At 43.5% G+C, this 20817-nt stretch overlaps 4 protein-coding genes across 4 annotated transcripts in view; all 4 read right to left on the bottom strand.

The window, feature by feature from the left end:
* Positions 1–4152, bottom strand: part of spata20 (spermatogenesis associated 20) — a 43186-nt gene extending 39034 nt beyond the window's left edge. The window contains exons 1-5 of the mRNA XM_034570804.1: positions 3735–4152; positions 1728–1856; positions 1568–1632; positions 1120–1274; positions 895–1038 (exon numbers count right to left, since the gene is read on the bottom strand). Of these exons, the coding sequence (XP_034426695.1) occupies positions 895–1038; positions 1120–1274; positions 1568–1632; positions 1728–1856; positions 3735–3934 (693 nt within the window). The 5' untranslated portion in view covers positions 3935–4152. The remainder of the gene's footprint in view (positions 1–894; positions 1039–1119; positions 1275–1567; positions 1633–1727; positions 1857–3734) is intronic.
* A 582-nt stretch (positions 4153–4734) lies between these two features.
* LOC117753380 (PI-PLC X domain-containing protein 1-like) lies at positions 4735–10144 on the bottom strand. Its single transcript, XM_034571457.1, has 7 exons — positions 9977–10144; positions 9735–9854; positions 6795–6919; positions 6564–6695; positions 5574–5741; positions 5293–5479; positions 4735–5189 (listed from the first exon to the last, which is right to left on the bottom strand). The coding sequence occupies exons 2-7, from the start codon at positions 9844–9846 to the stop codon at positions 4927–4929; spliced, it is 987 nt and encodes a 328-aa protein (XP_034427348.1). The 5' UTR covers positions 9847–9854; positions 9977–10144; the 3' UTR covers positions 4735–4926.
* A 1334-nt stretch (positions 10145–11478) lies between these two features.
* LOC117752630 (pepsin A-like) lies at positions 11479–14730 on the bottom strand. The gene is made up of 9 exons (XM_034570149.1): positions 14623–14730; positions 13673–13823; positions 13462–13579; positions 12951–13069; positions 12546–12742; positions 12282–12398; positions 12054–12195; positions 11839–11937; positions 11479–11746 (listed from the first exon to the last, which is right to left on the bottom strand). The coding sequence occupies exons 1-9, from the start codon at positions 14682–14684 to the stop codon at positions 11609–11611; spliced, it is 1143 nt and encodes a 380-aa protein (XP_034426040.1). The 5' UTR covers positions 14685–14730; the 3' UTR covers positions 11479–11608.
* Positions 14731–19898: 5168 nt separating this feature from the next.
* pkd1b (polycystic kidney disease 1b) overlaps positions 19899–20817 on the bottom strand; it is a 36141-nt gene continuing 35222 nt past the window's right edge. The window contains exon 45 of the mRNA XM_034570667.1: positions 19899–19909. The gene's annotated coding sequence lies outside the window, so the exon portion shown is untranslated. The remainder of the gene's footprint in view (positions 19910–20817) is intronic.

A 20817-nucleotide genomic window follows, 5' to 3' on the forward strand; every position in this document is an offset into this window, starting at 1 on the left:
AGCCCACTGATATTACTTACATCTACATAATTAAATGTCATAATAATAATAAGTGTTGCTTTAAGGAACAGCTTGACATTTTGGGAAATATGCCCATTTATTTTCTTGCCAAGGGTGAGATGAAAAGATCGATAACGCTGTCATTTCCACCCATTAAATATGAAGCCAGGACACGGCTAGCCTAAATCATCATTTAGGCTAAAAGCAAGAGGAAGCTGCTCACCTTGCTCTGTCCAAAGGTGAAAAGAAAATCTGCCAACCAGCACCTCTTATTAATCTAATTAATCTCCCACCGTTCCCCTGAACCTTGAAGGGATGTAACAATCATCAATGTTTCCCCCTTTATGCACACAACAGCAGTGTTATGCCACTCCTGGTACATGACCAGGAGAGGAGAGGAGAGGAGAGGAGAGGAGAGGAGAGGAGAGGAGAGGACAGGAGAGGAGAGACAGAGATAGAAAGACAGAGACAGAACCGTTTACATGACCTCAGGGTAAAATCTGGAGAATTGGCTACAGAGTTTACCCACAGTCGGCCTTTCAATCATGCACAACACAGCGGGAGATTCACTGCACAGACTCAACAAATCCTCAGCATTAGTCAAGTGAGAGTTGGAGCAGCCGGGTGCAGCAGACAGAGGCAGGAGGTGACGTATTAGCTCCGCTGCGGAGATCACGTGATTTTGTTTACACCGTCCTCAGCTCTTATCACCACAAACTTTCTTGACATCTTCGTCAGTGTCTTTTACGTGTGTGTCACCGCTAGTTGGAACACACACACACACACACACACACACACACACACACACACACACACACACACACACACACACACACACACACACACACACACACACACACACACACACACACACACACACACACACCTGTTTACCTGTTCCATGATTCTGGAGAGGACTGTCTTGAGTCCAGGTCGTCTCCCATGGTCTCTAGGAGGAAAGTATGTGCCTCCGATGAAAGGTTTAAGATCAGGGGTCAACCAAACGCTCATGGGCCATCCTCCACCTCCACTTGTTGCCTATAGACGTTAGCAACCAAAAGACATTAGCTTAAAAAGCAGATCAGAAAGATCTGCGGGAGACAACAACTGCGCACATACCTGAACAAAGGTCATGTAGACCTTGTCCACATCAGGTCTCTCTTCTCGGTCCAGTTTGATGCAGACAAAGTTGTCGCTGAGAATTCTTCCAATTTCCTCATCCTCGAATGACTCCCTCTCCATGACATGGCACCAGTGGCACGTGGAGTAGCCCACTGGTCGTCAGGGAGGAACAGAGATCCACAGGAAATAAGACATGTCATCTCATATCAAAGCTTTGTCTAGGTATGAAGCATTAGGAAATTTTGAATGAAGTCACCCGAAGAATGAAATAAGGCACCCAAGCGTGGCATCTGACATTTTGACCCTCATTTTATTATGAATGGAACCGAGGGCATGTACATGTGACCAGTTATGACTGGTGCGAGTATGCACCAACTCTCAGTGGACATAGAACACAGAAAGTAAGGTCAATCATTTTGTACCAGGTGTAAACGCAGCTTCCTACCGGATAAAAAAATAGGTTTGTCCTCATTCCTGGCTTTGTCGAAAGCATCTTGTCCCCATGGATACCTACAACAAATATCACATTGGTCTGTGTAATATCAGCTGTCAGGATATATATATATATATATATATATATATGTGTGTGTAGTTTAGTCACTCACCAGTCGACAGGGTTGTGCGCGTGTTGAAGGAGGTAGGGGGACTTCTCCTTGGCTAACCTGTTGGTGTGTTTGTGAGGAGTGGAGGTTGGACCTTCACCCCCTGATGCCATGCTCATGAAGACAGATGGACTGGACACCCAAACATACACACTGATTAGAAAACTGTGTTGATAATAGAGTACACACTAGTGCAGGTATCAGACAGAGCAGGGAACTAAAGAAACAGAAAAACAGACTGCTACAGCAGAATTGTTTAAATTCATTAAAATGGTGATATTATATGTTTTGTTATGAATGTATTTTTTGACAATGATACTAACTGTTGCTGCTCTTGTGTTTTTCCTTTACATCAACAGTCTCTAATCAGATGTAGGGGCGTTTTGGGATTTTGTGGCTGGTGCCTATTCCGATATTAGAAAGTAATAAACTTTATATATATATATATTCAAGAAATTGGCAATTATCCCTAACAAAAAAAATGGCTTGAGGCTTGATATTTTACAATTTAACCATAACATTTATGATAAATAAAACTGCAAAGAAAAGGAAAACACAAATACAACCCAATATATAGAACTTGAATTAAGAAACAAAGTTTTTTTTAATGTAAAAAATAACATAAATGCATGGATTTTCTGCATGTTCTCATTGGCCCATATAGGTAAACACAAACACTGATATGTCTGTGTAAGGCTCATATCTGTAGAAGTTATTGGAACTGATTTATTGGTCACGCTCTTCTAATTAGGGAATTCCAAAATACCTGATAGCTTTATTACAAACACCAAGTTTATGTTTCCCTCCATGTTGTTTGATTGTTTGTTTATTAGCAGGATTACGTCAAAACTACTCAACCCAACGATGAACTCATTAAAAGGGAGGGCAAGAATTTCTTTCTTCAACTCTGTGAGATACGACGTTTTTCCATATTTTCATTCGTGGTTCTTGATGAAAGAAAACAGTCGGGATCGATCATTAAAAGTGTGTGAAATTTGGTGCAGATCAAAGTAAAAATCTGGATCTAGTGAATTAAATCTGGTTTCATAAGGGGATTGTTGTACTCTGAGTGATATTCTAGTTATTCAGCTGTAATCCTCATTAACAGTGGGTCAGAGACGGCTTAATGGGGAAGTGGTCTCTGACCTTTGAACCCCAGTGTAATAAGTGCACAAACATGTCCCAGCAGGAAAAGCCCAGATGCTTTCATGTGTGTGTTATCTAATGCACAGTGTTATTATTACAGCTGTTTTCCTGCTGTGAAAAATCAAATGTCTGCTGTTTTATTCCCAAATCACCAAGCAACAGATCTAGAAAAGGGAAACGTGTATTTCCAGTGTCGTTGTCTAATCCAAACTAATCTGTATTGACAGTGTGCAGCCTCACCTGCCTTGAGTTGCTTTAAGTAGCCTTTACAGTATTAACCCGTGTCCCGATGAGCTGATCCTGCAGATGCTGCTTCTCGAGCCTCTGTCGCTGTCACGCACTGCAGCTCTGAGCCTATCACAGAACTCCGCTTGAATATCAGCTCATTTCAAGTGACGTTGCTTCTCAGCACACATCTAAGCTCCAGGAAACATGGCTGAACACGTTTTTACAAAGATCAGCCCTTTTCTCTAAATTCGGCTAAATCGATGTAACAAGTAGACACATATCCAGCTCATTTTTTAACACGACAACCACGGGGAGTTAGCTTCACTATAACGTTAGCAGGTGCAACGTGCTGAGCAAACTAGCTACAAGATACAGGAGGTTATTGAGCATGAGGGATGTTTGGCAGCTTATGTCGCTAATACCGAATTATTGCTTGAGGCATGTAGATCAGTGTTGAACGTCTTTGTTTACAGACGGATGCGCAGTGGCCATGTTTAAGGGTCGGGGCGTTTTAAATGGTTTTATTGTTAAGGGACTTCCGCATGACTCGTCCCCGGTCTGCACAGCTGCACTTCACGTGTTAGCTTGTTTACTTGTCTCACGGTAACTTAGCATTAGCACCAGCCGCTGCTTTACCTGAGGTAGCGGGCCGGCTGAGGATGGAGCAGCGGGGACCCGTCGCCTGCCGGTGGGAGGGGAGTGAGTCTGAAGCCCCTCGCGTTGCCCCCGGAGCTCTGCTGCCGGCTGTCCGCTCCACAGATCCCCGCAGTCAGGAGGCGAGCGGGCTCACAGCCGCTGCTTGTGGACACCGACCGACGCCATGCGAGCCTGAACATCCTAATCCACCGAGTGTCGCTGTGACCTCACTGAGCTAAAGTTAGACACTTATTAAGCTAACGTTAGCCACTCATTAAACACTCAACAACTTTCACACGTGAGGTTGGCACTTTATTGCAATACCATGAATCCACACACGGGGGCGCCAAAAGGCCGCGAGGGGCAGTAGTATATAAAGTTTATTAATCAGTGGTAGAGGAAGAATTGACGCTTTTTACTAAGGAAAAGTACAAATAAATGTACAAAATAGTACTCAGCTAAAAGTAAAAGTACCACATAAGCTTTTGTACTTCCACATGTAAAGTGAATACTTTATTGCAACAGTGTTGGAGGAAGGATTCAAACATTTCACTTGAGTAAAAGTACAATTAAATAGACAAAGATATACAAACTAGTACTCAGCTAAAAGTAAAAGTAACACATCAACTTTTTTTACTTCCACAATAGGCCAAGAGGCGCACTAGTTAGTAAGATAGTAGAAGTATTCAAACGTTTCACTTCGGTAAAAGCACAAATAAATAAACATTTATTAAATAAACATAAATATTCCTTACGCAATAGCCAAGAGGTGTACTTGTGAGTATGTCAAGTTTATTTATTAGTGGTGAAGGTAGTACTCAAACATTTTACTCAAGTAAAATTTTAAGTACCAAGTTAACTTAACTACTTGAGCAAAAGCAAGTTGTTTTGCTTTGCTTATATAGTTATATCCTTATAAAGTTATAGTATTAAAGTATTCTGCTATTACTTTACTATGTTGAATTTATATAGAGCACATACACTTGCAGAGTGTAGCCAATTCCCTAATGCAACAGTCTACTACATCATTAACTGTGTCCACTGTATATTTTGTTAAGAATAATACAGACTCTGTCATATTTATGAAGAATGGTGCTGGTGATGATACTAAAAACTCCAATCAAGCATCAGTGGTGTGTTTTAATGGTGAAATGGCCCAAAAAATAAAAAGACTGTGTTTGATTCTGAATGATCACAAGACGTTAAACAGAATTCCACTAGGATCCTCTAACTTTGAAATATTGAGCTGGACAACCGTTGAGACAAAGTTGTCTCGAGTCACCACATCTGAGGCGACAATGTTGGGTCTTTGGCCGGCTTGCTGTTTCACCCACTGCAGCAGCGTGGGCAGACTCCTCTGTAGCACCTTCGTTAATTTGTCACGGGGACGGAAGATGTACCTGAGTATCCTGGAATCTTCTGGCAGGGTCAGGTTCAAGCCACATACGTAGAAACCTGCAGGACATGGGACAGGGAAGTGGGACCCACATACAGCATGGACACATGTTTGTCAAAAGCATACTGAGCCCAATGAGTGGCAGGAACAGAGAGAACTCACCCTGAGTAGACCTAGCTTTTTCCAAACCCTGGCGGAGTTTTGATTCCACTTCTGCAGGGTCCATACTATCACCATAGTAATAAGGTATCCTACCCCACATCTCCGGGTGCTGATTTGCAGAATAATCATATGAAACTATGACGTTTCTGCCTTGGTCCCAGCAGCTCTTCAGTGTAGGAATGTCCCACTGTCATACATTGAAATATGTTATTTTTTACTTTAAAGCAGTGTTGTTAGGGGCAAGATATGTTTGACTTAATAAAACATTCTGGATTTTGTACCGCTCTATGGAGAAGTTTGGCTCCAAACAAGGTCTTGATGAAACTGATGAGATGGATGTGGAGCTGCTCTGCCTTCTGTTTGTCGAACCCTTTAAAGTGGGATAAGGCCAGGATGAGGATCTCTTTGGGGTGTTTCTCTGCCCAGTCATGAATCATCCTGAGAACAGTCTGTCACAGCAGCCAAAAGGGAATTCATTAAACACCTGGAGTCTTCTCTTCTGTTGTACTTTTTCTTTGACTAACATTACTTATTTAAAAGGAAGCTCTTATTTCACCTTTGTGGATCATTTTGATTTACTACTTAAATGTTCATACATGATCAAATATCAAAAACAACTCAACCACCTGTGGATTCTTTGTGTTTGGGCTGTAGCCAGGATTTTAAAAAGGGCCTCCTCCCAGAAAACACTCAAGGTGAAGCACTCCAAAATGTGTGTGTACGTATTTATATATTAAATATAAATATGTTATATATTATCTGACTCTATGTAGGTGACAGGAAATGGGACGAGCAAGAGAGGGATGACATGCAGTTTTAAAAAGTAGTACATTTATGTATTTACTTAGTTACTGTTGTATTAATCAGAATAAAAGTGGTCAAATTGAATAGTGCAGTGCCCGCTCTAAACTTGTCTGGAATTACTGGATATTTCACAGGTTTGTTAAGCAATCGACACAATCTTCAGACCAAAGTTCACAACTTTTCAAAATAAAAGCTCTGTAATTCAGTTCGATTTGAAGCATTGCAGCCACAAAATGAACCTTGTGCTTTTACTTTAAGCACTAGTTGCTAAAGAGAAGGTGATTCTATGTCATAATGGATATCAGCTCCCGTGACTCCATAAATGTCTGTCTCAGTCCTATATGGTGAAATGTCTCAGTCCTATATGGTGAAATATAAAATAATTAAATAATCAAAACGATTCCTAAATATTCACATATGTAAGCAGAAGTGTTCTTGTGATTATTTTTAACGTTTCATTTCTTTACCTCCACATCGGTCCGCGTACACAGTCCATGATAAAAGTAAAGCCTCGTCGGGTCAGTGTCGTTTGGCTTGCGAGCGATCCTCAGGTCAAAGTAACGAACTCCTGCATCCAGTTGCTTTGTGATGGACTCCTCCTGCAACACAAGCCACAACAACAGTCGATACCCCCCCCCTCTCTTTTCTTACATATGCTCCAATACATCCAGCACTGACAGGTCGTAGACTCCCCTCACCTGAGTGACTGCCCACCTGTGCACAATTCGACGTGCACAATAAATCTTGCTCAGTCCTTTCAGGTTATCAGGCTCAATGATAGAGGAGTTGATGTCCAAATCATAAGTCATTGAGTCGTGGCTTCCTAGGAATTACCAAACAAAAACATGGTCAGTGAGCAGGGAAACCCATATATGCACTTGTTAGCAGCGTGGATGTTGGGTTGTCGAACGTCAGTTGTTTCGTCGGACAAACACTTGTCCAGACGGAAAAATCTGTCTTGCCATCTTGATCCCCATGCAAATTAGTAGACATTCATTATTCCCAGAGGAATAATCGCAATGACTGTGCTGATCTGTTGACTTTTCCAATAATGCCACTTGAACATATTTGGCCTGTAGTGAAAATTCCTCATTTATTGCCATTCAGATATTGGTCCAGAAAGTCACAGTGCTCATCTGACTTTTCCTCCAGCGCTGCCATCAGGTAAGATTATTTATTTATTAATTTATTTATTACTTTTTTATGACCATAGCTGTACAATATGTGTAGCCTAATATTAGCAAAACTAAGGGAGTCAACATGGCTTCTGTGAGGACAGCTGTGTTCCATCACGCACCAGGGTGTGTTACAACAATGACAAACCCTGGTTCACAGCCAAACTCAAAAAGTTAAGGTTGGAGAAGGAAGAGGCGTTCAGGAGTGGGGACAGAGACAGATTTATAGAGTCGAAATACGGGTTTAGCAAGGAGGTGAGAGAAGCTAAATGTCTGTACTCTGAGAAACTCCAAAACCAGTTCTCAGCCAATGACTCTGCCTCTGTCTGGAAAGGGTTTAGGCAGATTACAAATTGTAAGCCTAGAGCCCCCCACTCCACTAACGACCCACGCCTGGCCAATGACTTGAATGAGTTTTACTGTCGCTTTGAAAGACAATGGGACAGTCCTGACACCATCCCCCATGACACCACCCTCCAGCCCATCAACTGCACCTCCCCCACCATAGCAAAGGCCTGCGCCTTTCCACAACTGCCCACCTCAGAGCCCCCTCCCTCCTCCCCTACCACAGTGACGACTCTCTCCATCCTGGAGAGGGACGTCAACAGACTCTTCAGGAGACAGAACCCCCGCAAAGCAGCCGGGCCAGACTCTGTCTCTCCATCAATCCTGAAACACTGTGCTGATCAGCTGTCTCCGGTGTTCACAGCCATTTTTAACACCTCACTGGAGACATGCCACGTACCAGCCTGCTTCAAGACCTCCACCATCATCCCTGTCCCCAAAAAAACAAAGATCACTGGACTCAATGATTACAGACCCATCGCCCTGACCTCTGTGGTGATGAAGGCATTTGAGTGCCTTGTGCTGTTCCACCTCAAAGCCATCACTGACCCTCTCCTGGACCCCCTGCAGTTTGCCTACAGAGCCAACAGGTCTGTAGACGATGCAGTAAACATGGCCCTTCACTTCATCCTCCAGCACCTGGACTCCTCAGGAACCTACGCCAGGATCCTGTTTGTGGACTTCAGCTCTGCCTTCAACACCATCATTCCGGCTCTGCTACAGGACAAGCTCTCCCAGCTGAGTGTGCCTGACTGCACCTGCAGGTGGATCACAGACTTCCTGTCTGACAGGAGGCAACACGTGAGGCTGGGGAAGCATGTCTCTGATTCCAGGACCATAAGCACCGGTTCCCCTCAAGGCTGTGTTCTTTCCCCTCTACTCTTCTCCCTGTATACCAACAGCTGCACCTCCAGTCACCAGTCCGTCAAACTCCTTAAGTTCGCGGACGACACCACCCTCATTGGGCTCATCTCTGGTGGGGATGAGTCCGCCTACAGGTGGGAGATTGACCATCTGGTGACCTGGTGTGGTCAGAACAACCTGGAGCTCAATGCTCTGAAAACAGTGGAGATGGTTGTAGACTTTAGAAGGAACCCAGCCCCACCCACCCCCATCACCCTGAGAGACTCCCCAGTCGACACTGCGGAGTCCTTCCGCTTCCTGGGCACCATCATCTCCCAGGACCTCAAGTGGGAGCTGAACATCAGCTCCCACCGGCAGGAGGCTGCGGTCCATCAGGACCAAAACCTCACGCCACAAGACCAGCTTCTTCCCGGCTGCAGTTGGCCTTATCAACAAGGCCCGGGACCCCCACCTGACTTGGACTCTTATCCCGCCCCCACGCCTCAAGTCTGTGTTACATTGACACACATTACATTACATTGCACATTGCATATTGCACATTCACATTGCACTCCTGTTTTGCATTTTGCATTTTACTTTTTACTTTACTTTTTATATCTTTTATATATTTCTATTTTAGATATTGTTTTTTTCTTATGTGTAGTACTTATTGTGTTTTTATGTTTTATGTTCATTGTATGCACCTATATACCAAGGCAAATTCCAGGTAGGTGTAAACCTACTTGGCAATAAATACTTTCTGATTCTGATGGCACAAGTCACCTGCTTAAAGGTTCAGTGAGTAGGATTTAGTGGCATCTAGTGGTGAAGTTGCATATTGCAACCAACTGAATACCCTCGCCTCACCCGTCCCTTCACAATGTGGAGGATACTGTATGTGCAACATGGCAGACTCCAAGGAAGAGAACCCTACACTCATGAAAGCAATAATATTATATTTTACTTCAGCCAATAAATCACCATAAATCCAACACACTGGATGAACAGCAAGCAGTGGCAATGTCAACATGTTAAAAATGAGAATATTTTTCTTAAACTACTGTAAATCTAGCATTTAATGCCCCAATGGCAAATGTGGAAAAATACATTTCACAAAGATGCTTTTATGACTTATCAAAAGATATGATGGACAAACATGATTTTTTTGCACATGGCAGTGACAATGTATTAATCTTAGTGTGATGAAAAATCATAATGTCGTTGAGTTAAACGCAGTAGCAGTGTAAATAGTTGCACATTGTTTCTCCTTCTTACCTGGTATGGCCAGACTGCAGAGAGGAATGTTGTGAAGTTCACCTGGTAGTTGCGACATCCAGTCACAGAAGCTTGTGACTTGTCCACTCCCTGTGTCTTTTTCTGCAGACATCTCAGTTTCTACAAAAGACATCTCAAACTCAATTTGCAATCTAATACAAACATGATGGCTGTACAGCACACATTGAATTATTGGCCAAAAAAAAACATAAAGGTCAGAAGTTTAGAGAAACACTGCTCACTGTGTTATGGTAATCCTCAGCCTTCCTGGAGTTCTTCACTCCCTCAGATCTGACCTTGCAGTGGGTTCATCGTCCTGTGGTGCTCATCAGAAAGCTCCACTGCTCATGTGAACTATGATGATCTTGTTGGACTTCACTAAGAAAGACAGGCATGAGTCTGTTGTCAAACAGGTTTTTGCTACTGAAGCCTACTGAAAGGAGGAAGTAGAACGCTGTCCTCAAACCTTTAACATTCACTTCAGTCCAGAAAATATAGTGAGTAAAGACACTCTGCAGGCGTGTGTCACTCCGATCGAGCTGCTGACCACAACCATGAATTACTAAATGAGTCCAGATTTGACAATTCATTCATACTTGGAATAAAAGGTTCATTGTGCATATGCATCACATTGTCTGGAGTATACAAATTACAAGGTTGTGTATTGGACTTAAGAGTAAAAAGATCCTACAATGCAATTTAAGTTCAATAAAATCAGAAATGACAGTCAAATCAAATCTCAACGATTAGCCATTTTGATAGTAATGATAATAATTTAATAACATATAAGTGACATTCTCTCTGCTCATGTTCCGTTGTTTTATTCTCATTTTACCTCCCTGTCTGGTGTTATTTCTTCCTTGTAAAGTGCTATATGAATAAAGTTTATTTGTTATGAAGTTTATTATTTTAGTTTAAGGATAATTAAGGAAAATTAGCAAAGAGGCAGCAGTTGGTTTGTACCGTGTCAGGGTCTCTGTCTGAGTGGGATCCCTCCACACTCCTGCTGACCTGCGCTCACTTTACACTTTAACAATAAACACCAACACTGGTAACAAGGACCTGAACAGTACTGATGTTTACTTTGTATTTGTTTGATTCAGTCACGAGAGTCAATGGGACACGTATTTACACACATTGAAATTGTATTGTGAAGGGCCTTCCTTAATATTCTTCAAAATGGAGGTTTCCTTGCAGTTTACAACTCTCATTCTCTGAGAATTCCTTTTATATTCAGGCTAAATTGGTATTGTACACTGAAATATCCTGAACTGAATCGATCTTAAAAAGATCATATGGTATCAAAGCCGCCCTAGTTAAGAAATTACCAATGCATATGGGAACTGTCAAGAAAAGGTATAACAGGTGTAGTGTGAAGTTGTTTCTTACAAGGTTAACCCTTTATGTTGTGTTGGTTTCTCTAGTAGTTGTTGCTCACCTTAAATATGATGATAATTTATTACCACTTGGATGAGACAGACTGGAACATGATATAATCTGGTTAACACCCAGTGTGCTCAGTTACACAGTTAGTCTGTTGACCACCCTTTGTCCATAGTGCCTTTGTATCAAAGGATGTTTTTTGGGCTGCCATCTTATTTAAGTTGTCATGGGAGCTCATTGTCCACACAGATTTAGTCATGTCTGTCTGTGGTACAATTCAATGACAAAACACCAATAAAACTGATTTAACTCTTTTTATTAAATTAGAGAAAGTTGAATCATTTATAAGACAGGGAAAAGATTGGAGTCTCAATCATCACATATTACAGTTACATTGGAAACCATGCATGTTTTAAGTCTTGCTATTGCACTAAGATATATTTATCATTGCTGAAAGGCTCTCTGATTGCTGCGAGTTGACATCAGGTTGATTAATTAGCCCGGGCCAGACCCACCATGTTCTGGGCTCTGTTGAAGATGGAAAAGTACTGTCTGATGAAGACATCGCCCAGGATCCACAGGTTGTCACCTCCATTGCCGAGGCCGGTACGGCAGCCGTTGTATTGAGACTGTGGGGGGGGATTCAGGAGAAGAGTTTCAGATGGAGGGGGAAACAGTGGGGGGAGAAAATGCTGAAGGCGCCAGAGAAATAAACACTTACCTGACGGACGTAGGCCGAGGCTGGGAGGGTGAATTGCTGTCCGTGGATGTGGAAGGTCACATCAGGCATTTGGCTGATGGAGTTACAGTTGACAACATACTGATTGCAGAGGGAGAGAGAAAAGAAAGTGAACGAAATGAGAGAGCATTGGAATTTATTTCTACTCACCTGTTAACACAGGAGAATTCGATTTTTTTAATAAAAATTTGACTTACGTCTCCGTTCTGGCTGGTAGCTCCCACATATCTGTTGATGTTGCTGATGCTGCTCTGAGGTCCAACGATCAGGGAAGTGCCGGTGTCCACGATGGCCTGGCAACCGCCATTGCAAGCCACAACCTGCCCGTTGACAGTAACACTGAAGTGGAGAAAGTTAAGACACGTGTCAAACACCTTTGATACCGTTTTATCACTTAGCCAACCTCTGCTTGGATTTGGCTTTACCTGTCCACGGTGATCTGCCAGTACAGCTCATTGGAGAGGGGAATCCAGGTGATGGCGCCATAGTAGTGGTTGTGGTCAATACCACCGAAGGTCACCACACTACCTTGCTGAGAGTTACTATAGTGGAAAGCAAGAATGTGCTGATAAACAAGCTAACAATCTCAGTTGTAAAAGTTTCTGAAGAAAATGATACAATGCTGTTTGCTTCTTTGACATCCAGAAATATGTCCTATTTCCCTACATACAGAACTATGGCGTCCTTACGAGCTCAGGTACACGGAGAAGAGGTCCTGGTTGACGAGACCTTCGTTCATCATGTTGTCGAAGACAGGGGTAGCGCCGGAGGCAGACAGGCGTGGGTAGGCCAGGCCCAGGATACCGTCAGCTTTCATGTACTGCATGAAGGGAGCTTCGGACTGACTCAAACCGAAGATCTGGTTCTTCACAGCGAGGCCACCCACCTGAAAACCACACATCAAGACATCAAGGGATTTAAAATCATCTCAAACTGCAGCAGAATCTTAAAGCTGGTAATATACATCTTCCAAGACTAGAAACTATGAAATATGAGATTCTGCTGTGGCAATTTCAAATCGTCAGAGTAGCTTTTTGAACATGGTGGGACAAAGGAATAATCCATGTTTAAGTCCAGTAGTTCAAAATTCTCACCGTCACAGTGTCGTATCCAAGGATGCCGGTCATGCTGCCAGTGCCATAGTGGATATCGAGAGAACCGCCGTTGTTTCTGTAGGTGCTGCTCTGGCCAGGGTTGAACTTGTCATGGTTGTCTAGGCAGTTACAGATGTGCAAAAAATACATATTAGCATAACCACAACTCTGCTCATTCTTAGACACATCAGATCCCTTCTCTCTTTAGTTTCCCTGTGTGATCTGCCTTCCTGTACTCTTGTTATTCAGCCTAAATTAGCAGCCAGTTACTTTCAGACCCTTGGTGATAATCCAAAAACCTAAACCAAAACCCAAGTTTTGAAATCTTATGACCATTTCTGGTGCTCACAGGCAACCATGTGTAATCTGTCAATGCTGGAAACACCTTCAAATTAGAGAGATAAGAAGACATAACCTTCTTAAAATGTTCTCACTGAACCTCCCACCAGTCATCTAACGTCTGTCTGTTTAAAAGTTGTCAAGGTGTATATGCATGTACAGTTTCACTTACTGCAGGCTGTACTGCTGCAGTAGATGGAGGGCACCCACAGGTTAGAGGAGCCGGTGTCAAAGATGACCTTGAAGGACTGAGGAGGAGTTCCAATGGAGATGATTCCATAGTAAGCCAGCTGGAGACGAAGAGGAGTTACAAAGATTACTCAGGACCAAAATCACACATTTGTAAAAGTTGGTCTGTTTAGGCTTGAGCCTCTGTTACTTACGTCAGCGTCATTGGTCATGGACTCGCCGCCTACTGCAAAGCTCTGGTCAAACTTGGCCATGGGGTTGTATGGGTACTTGAGCCTGTACTCCTCCCACAGACCCTGCTCCTCCAGGACCTCCCTGGCAGTCTGACCTTTCTCCAGAGCGAGCCTACGATTCACACAAGACAGCAATTTCAATTCTGCACTTGCGGCTATATTTATAAACTTTTATTTATTAAAAACATATCTAAATTAATTCTAATGATGGATCATAACGCCACCAAGTGTTTTCAATCAGTCTTGGAGATTGCAGGGCCAGTGCTCACATAGAGTAAACCGTTTGAGCCATCTCTGCATCATGACATTTACATGAAAAAAAGAGCAACATCTAACCAAAGGTGGGCAGCCCCCTAATACCAGTGACCGCTCATGAGTAGGAATCTGGAATGCCGTGCTCATTTTTAAATCTACGCTTTAACTAAACTCCTTCTGACAAATTCCAATATCCTCTCCTGCCCCTTGGTTGAAAATTTGAACCGCTGGCTCAGACAGTCACCTGGGATTCGATCGGCTTGGGTTACGTGGTCTTGGCCATCAGAAAACTCTAGAGGCGAGAATTTTCTACTTCATACAACATGTGCTGCTACTGGAGTCATCACTCATAGCGAGACAATCTAGATAACTAACAGATATGTTACGTGTGTGTGGGTACGACATCTCAGTGTGTTTGTGATGTCTCTGTGTGCCTCCCTACAGAGCGCCCTAAAGGCTTCTTCTGAATTTCCAGTGAGAGGCACCTCAGCCTAACTTAGAGATGAAGTGTCACTAAAGTTTAGACCTTTTCTACATGAGTACATGAGAAGAGGCCTAACACTTGTAATGTAAGTGTCATGCGTGTCATTTCAGAGCAGCTAATGAAGGTTTAAGATGTCAGGAAAATCAAAAATAGAGCGGTGTAGTCTACTTACTGGATAAAGCACTCGGACAGTGCCACCATGGCACACAGAACAAAGGCCCACTTCATTGTCATGGCGCTGCTGTCAACTGTGGAAGATAAAGTATCTCAGTGGTGCAGAAAAAGCCAATTTGACTCCTGTCACTCTGAGGTTGAAGATATTACAGTGAAATGCTGCAATAGAAATGATAGCATGTCTTTGATCATGTTACTCACCTGGAGACTCAAGACTGGAGACTAGAGACTGAAGACTGGAGACGGACAAGCCTCCTTTTATACAGGTGGACTGACATTTTACCATTGCACAATGATAAGGCAATGCACACACACAACATACCCCAACAAATGATAAGTAAAGATAAGGCATGGAAAAATAAAATCACTTACAACAATCAGTTGTGTGATTAAAAGAAGGAAAGCAAACTTGACAAAACTTGAACGTGTGTACAGCACAGTGTGATATTTGTGTCCATGCTGAAGGTGCTGACAGGTGAAAGCCAAGGGTCTCTGTGCAAGGTCACAGGTAAATGTGAAATAATGGTACGGATAAAGTGTAGTACATGTGAATCTGTTCACTTTTTGAGTGTTAGCTTGGGCAAAGCTTCAATTTTACACACTTTTATTTCACACTTTTTATATCTTTTTGTAATTTTACCCAATGCGACATTAGGTAGTTTTATACCTTAAAGTAGCAGCTTCTAAATATTTTCGGATGGTACACAAACTTATAAAAGGGAGAATGATGTAGTGGAAAATTGCACTGACCAGTGTCTAAGGTATTGGAAATCCCCCTGACCAGGTGTCTCACTGCTGTGATACTGTCTACCTGACAGGATGGAACCCTTATTTGGCAGTGTCTCACTGTTATGACCTTGATAAACAGGGTGCATGCCCTTATTTGGTGATGTTTTCTTCCAACTGCTACAGCGGACGGACAGACACAGATGATGATCTCATGTCTTTCATTGTCTTTTTTCATATTATGTTTTATGAAACGCCTCTTTGTATAAGTTCTGGCTTTTGTGAACTTGCGGCCAGTTCCATTTTGAGCACCTGTGCTTGTTGTGTAAACTCTGCAGAGCTTACTATTATAAAGACTCAAAGGCAACTCCAGTCTGAGAATTTCATTATTTCAAATCTCAAGATGAATTTCCATCACAAACTTGGCGTCACGAACAGGATCCCTTGAAAGATCGTCTGGACCCGAGAAGTCTTCGGTGGCTGATCAGCCAGGAGAGAAAATCTTCTGCCTCTACCTCCAACAGTTAAGAGAAGAGAGGGCCGAAATAACTTGGGTTCCGGACCTTCTTCACAGGGATCCAAAGACCTCTCTTTGGTCATTTTATATCTGGTGAGATGTTGAAATTCTGATTTTCATGACTGTTTAGATGATTTCTCAAATACGAAATCAAACATAAGAAATAATACATTTAAAGGGTTTTATTTGGAACGGGTGTATTAGTCATTCTCTCTGGATTATTGTGGATTAATGATGTTAATCTGACTCGTCCTTGTGGCAATCATCCTAGTTGAAGGCATTTTTCCTGTTTTGCCGGAGAAAGAAACAAGGATTCGTGGAGACGTCCACGTCTTAAATTGAGTGTTCAAGGGAAATTGTGGATGAGTACGATTTCCTACACTTAATTGATAAAGATGTAGAAATTGTGGATGAGTACGATTTCATACAGAAAGTCCAAATGGTGGGCTTTATGGTTGCAAGAGTGAGGACGGGAAAGTGTAACATTTTCTTCCAATATGGTCCAGAGACTTTGCTTTTCCTCATAACGGGTCATTCATTGTTGAAAAAATTAAACTTTTAAGAGAGAAACTCCTCGAGAGAGAGGAAGAATTAAAAAGAAAAATAAATAAATAAAAATAAATCAAGGTCACAATGTGGGAAGACAGAAGATAATAAGAAGTGTCTTGCAATGTGGGAAAAAGAGGCAGAGTGTAGGGACAGAAAACAAACATTTAAACAGATGGCTAAGGTTGACAAGAAGGAAACTGAGAAAGTTGAAAAGAAATCATATAGATCTCTGTATTCTCCCTTGACAGGGTGTGGCAGTCCTCTCCTCGACGCCTGCCTTCCTCCTCGCCAACGACAAAACCCTCCTCCATATGATGTGCAGAGACCAGACTCCACCAATCAACGATCAGGCCCATCTCAGACTCCACCCACCGCTCTCCCAGTCTATGGAGATGGGGCAGCGGGAGGACTGAATGATGACGCCACCTCTTCCTCATCTTTAGGCCCCACTGACTTTGCAAAGATATGTCCGCACTGTGGGGGAGACCTCCGTCTGACTTCACCGGACTGGGATGATGCGGTTAATGCAGCATACGTCAACGCTCTCAACACACTCCTCAACGCCCTGAGGACCGCCTTCCCCAATAAAATTGACATGTCCAAAATAACGGGGTGCAAACAACAACCAGGCGAAACCATAGGAGATTTCCTCACACGTCTGACCGTCCTGTTTAATCAACACATCGGCATCCCCATACCTGACAACCTTGGCAACGAGCCAGGGGCTTATGAAACACATCTGAAACAGGCCTCCCTGAATGGTCTGCTCCCCCCACTACGGGCAGACGTAGGCCACACCTGCATCGGGCTTGAGGATGCTCACTTGACAGAGGTCAGACGTCATGCTGAACATGCTGAACGTCAACACAAAGAAACCAAAGACAAAGCTCAGCAGAAAAAGGATCAAAAACTCCAGAAAGCCCAGCTAACCATGATGCAGGCTGTGTCTGCCCTGTCAAGGCCACGCAGACAAGATAGCGCTGAGAGCAGAGCCAACTTCACTGTACCAGGAAGAGAGGGGCGCGGACGTGGCCGTGGGAGAGGCTTCTCTCGACGACCCCCACTTGCCAGAGATGAGTGTTTCGTCAGCAGACAAAAAGGACACTGGGCAAGGGACTGCCCCCAGCAGCGAGAGGACGGGGAGACAAGAACTTTCACTGCCGACTGAAATGCAGAAAGTGAGGAGGGGGCAGACGGGGGGGAGACGACCAATCTACCCGCCGAGGATCAGAAAAAGGGAAGTGAAACACACACACAGAAGCTAAAGCAATGAAGAAAACGCTTGCAATTCTAACCACACACACACAAACAAGATAAAGCAATGAAGAAATGCTTGCTAAACTAACCGCACACACACACACACACCAGAGCAAACACAACTTTGTGGTTCTTATGTTAAGTACAATAGTGATGCTTTTAAGAAAATGCCTCAACTCGAACTGTGTGTTAACGGTCACAAACTTAATTTTGTAAAGGTCACCTAAGTTCACTTTATGTACAGGAAATATGTTAGGGAGGACAGATAAATCTGCGCCTTCTTACCTACATGTTTTATAAGTTCTGTACATAGCCAAACTGTCAGAGGCCTTAAAGTATAAGGATAAGGGAAGGGATCTCCGTATGTATTTGTTTATTGAATGTGTTATTGGGTATGTATTGGTTTCTTTAACATCCAAATGTTGTGACTGAAAATCACCTTCATTCTTATGCAATGTTGTCCAGCCCCTCTGATGTTTCTCCTTTACTTTCAGATCTGCCTGAAACACTGTGGGCAAAGGACAAATAGGATGTGGGCCTCATCAGAAACTGTGATCCAGTCAAAATCACTCCAAAATCTGATTATAGGCCATGCAAACAACAATATCCACTCAGACAGGAAGCAGTGGAGGGGATACGTCCTGTTTTTGAATCCTTTTTGCAGGCTGGTGTAATTGTCCCCTGCCCTGATTCAGCGGTCCGCACTCCACTGTTCCTAGTTAAGAAGATCAGAGAAAAAGGTCAACCTACAGAGTGGCGGTTTGTGCAGGATCTGAAAGGCTGTGAATGATGCTGTAATTGCTCGATCACCTATTGTTCCCGACCCATACACGCTGCTTTCCCAAATTCCGTCTAATGCAGCGTGGTTTTCGGTTGTAGACTTATCCAATGCTTTTTTTTTGTTTTCCTGTCTACAGGGACAGCCAGTACTGGTTAGCTTTTAATTTTGAAAACAAGGCCTACATTTTCACACGCCTGTGTCAAGGCTACTGTGAGTCTCCATCATTATACAATCAGGCTCTCAGGAACAGCCTTGAACCCCTCATCCTCACTCCGGGTTCAGTTCTCTTGCAGTATGTTGATGATCTACTAGTTGCCAGTCCCACACAGGAGCAATGTGAAACAGATACGATCGCTTTGCTGAGACATCTGGCTCATGAGGGCCATAAAGTCAGCCTCAGCAAACTAGTTTGTTCAACAAACTGTCACGTTTCTGGGTCATGTCGTCACCAAAGATGGCAAATCCCTGTCTGATAAGAGAGTAGAAGCTATTGTTAACACACCTAAACCCTTGACGAAGAAACAACTCATGTCATTCATCGGCACATGCTCTTTCTGTAGAACGTTCATTCCTGACTTTGCTCTTCTTGAAGCCCCCTTAGGTGCTCTGTACCATGGCAAATCACTCACTCCTCACGAACGTGTCGTTTGGACTCCAGAGGCAGACAAGGCATTTGTCACACTGAAGAAGACTCTGCAGCAATCTCCCACTCTTGCTCTCCCTAACCCTGACAAACCTTTTGTTCAGGCTGTGGATGAAAGAGACCGCTGCATGACTTCCGTCTTCCTTCAGTCTCATGGTGACAAATATCGCCCTGTCGCCTACTTCTCCGCCGAACTTGATCCGGTGGCAGCTGGCCTTCCACGTTGTTTGCGTGCAGTGGCCGCCTGTGAAAAAAGCCGTCCTTGCCTCACGAGACATAGTAGGTTACTCTGACTTGAAACTCCTTGTTCCTCATGCTGTGTCTCTCATTCTTACAGAACAGAAGACCTCACATCTCTCTGCTGCTCGCTGGTTGCGGTATCACACTGTTCTTCTTGACATGCCCAACATCACAGTGAAACGCTGTTCAACTTTGAACCCAGCCACACTTCTTCCACTTCCGGATGACGGGGAAGAACACAACTGTGTGGCTGAACTTCAAGTCCAGTGTTCCCCACGACCTGACCTCTCTGACGAACCTCTTTCTAACTCTGACTTGATTCTGTATGTCGATGGGTCCGCCACACGTGACCCTGTCTCTGGTACTAACTGTGTTGGTTTTTCTGTTTGTTCAGATAACGAAGTTCTCCTCTTGAGTTCTCTTCCTCATCACCTCTCAGCCCAGGCAGTAGAGCTCATCGCACTCACGGAAGCATGCAAATTGGCTACTGGTAAAACACTCACAGTCTACACTGACTCCAGATATGCGTTCGGTGTAACTCATGATTTTGGCACCCTTTGGCAACACAGAAACTTCCTCACATCTTCTGGTAAAAAGATAGCACACCACAGTCTCATCACAGATCTTCTGTCTGCCATTTTGCTTTGTTAAAAGACTTTATTCCACGATAGGGAATTCCTAGCAGAATTTCCAGTGACAACGGCAGACACTTAGTAAACGAAGCTGTCAAACAACTCATCTAACTATGGATGTGCGAACACACTGTGCATATCATCCAGCCAGTGGTGGAACTGTGGAATGAGAGAACGGCACACTCAAAACTAAACTTGCAAAGTGCTGTGAAAGACACAGGTCTCACAAGGACCAAAGTCCTGCCTCTGGTGCTGATGTACATGAGGATGAGAAAACGACCCAGGTCTAATCTTTCACCTTATGAGATTCTTTTTGCAACTCCTCCCCACATTGGTGTGGATCCTCCGTCTTCTCCGCTTCCATCCACAGACTTGTGTGATCATGATATGTTGTCCTATTGCTCTAACCTGACTTCTTCTCTTTCAGACATCAGGAAACAGGTGGCAAGAGCCCTACCAGGTACTGCTCACAACCCACACAGCAGTGAAAGTTGCTGAAAGAGCCACCTGGATCCACGCCAGCCACTGCAAATGAGTACCAGCTCCATCTGACCAGATGACGCCTTCAACTCAAAGCACACACACTGATACTTCCACACCGAGAGTGCCACACATCCAGGGCTGTGTGGCCTCAGAGGCTCACTATGCGTGTTATCCATGATCTCCTCTATTATTGTTTTGCACATTATTCTGTCTAGATGCACTCCTATAAAAGTCTCTGATGATCTAACGAACTCCTCTTTTCCTACAGTGTCCTCTCAGAACCATCCAGCACATGCAAATTTGACTAGACACAAGATAAAGTGATTCAGGTCCCCTTGATCCGTAACTTATTCCCCATCCCTCCC

The sequence above is a fragment of the Hippoglossus hippoglossus genome, chromosome 19 (genome assembly GCF_009819705.1).
Source record: "Hippoglossus hippoglossus isolate fHipHip1 chromosome 19, fHipHip1.pri, whole genome shotgun sequence".
Lineage (NCBI taxonomy): Eukaryota > Metazoa > Chordata > Actinopteri > Pleuronectiformes > Pleuronectidae > Hippoglossus > Hippoglossus hippoglossus.

What these genes read in the sequence shown, in the direction of transcription:
- LOC117753380 (XM_034571457.1), bottom strand. Translation starts at nt 9,846, where the DNA reads ATGTCTGCAGAAAAAGACACAGGGAGTGGACAAGTCACAAGCTTCTGT. An exon ending in GTACGCGGACCGATGTGGAG is followed by an intron (nt 5,742 to 6,563) that starts GTAAAGAAATGA and finishes CTGCTGTGACAG; the next exon opens with ACTGTTCTCAGGATGATTCA. An exon ending in CCAAACTTCTCCATAGAGCG is followed by an intron (nt 5,480 to 5,573) that starts GTACAAAATCCA and finishes AATGTATGACAG; the next exon opens with TGGGACATTCCTACACTGAA.
- LOC117752630 (XM_034570149.1), bottom strand. Translation starts at nt 14,684, where the DNA reads ATGACAATGAAGTGGGCCTTTGTTCTGTGTGCCATGGTGGCACTGTCC. An exon ending in CCATGACCAATGACGCTGAC is followed by an intron (nt 13,580 to 13,672) that starts GTAAGTAACAGA and finishes CTTCGTCTCCAG; the next exon opens with CTGGCTTACTATGGAATCAT. An exon ending in CTACCAGCCAGAACGGAGAC is followed by an intron (nt 11,938 to 12,053) that starts GTAAGTCAAATT and finishes CTCTGCAATCAG; the next exon opens with TATGTTGTCAACTGTAACTC.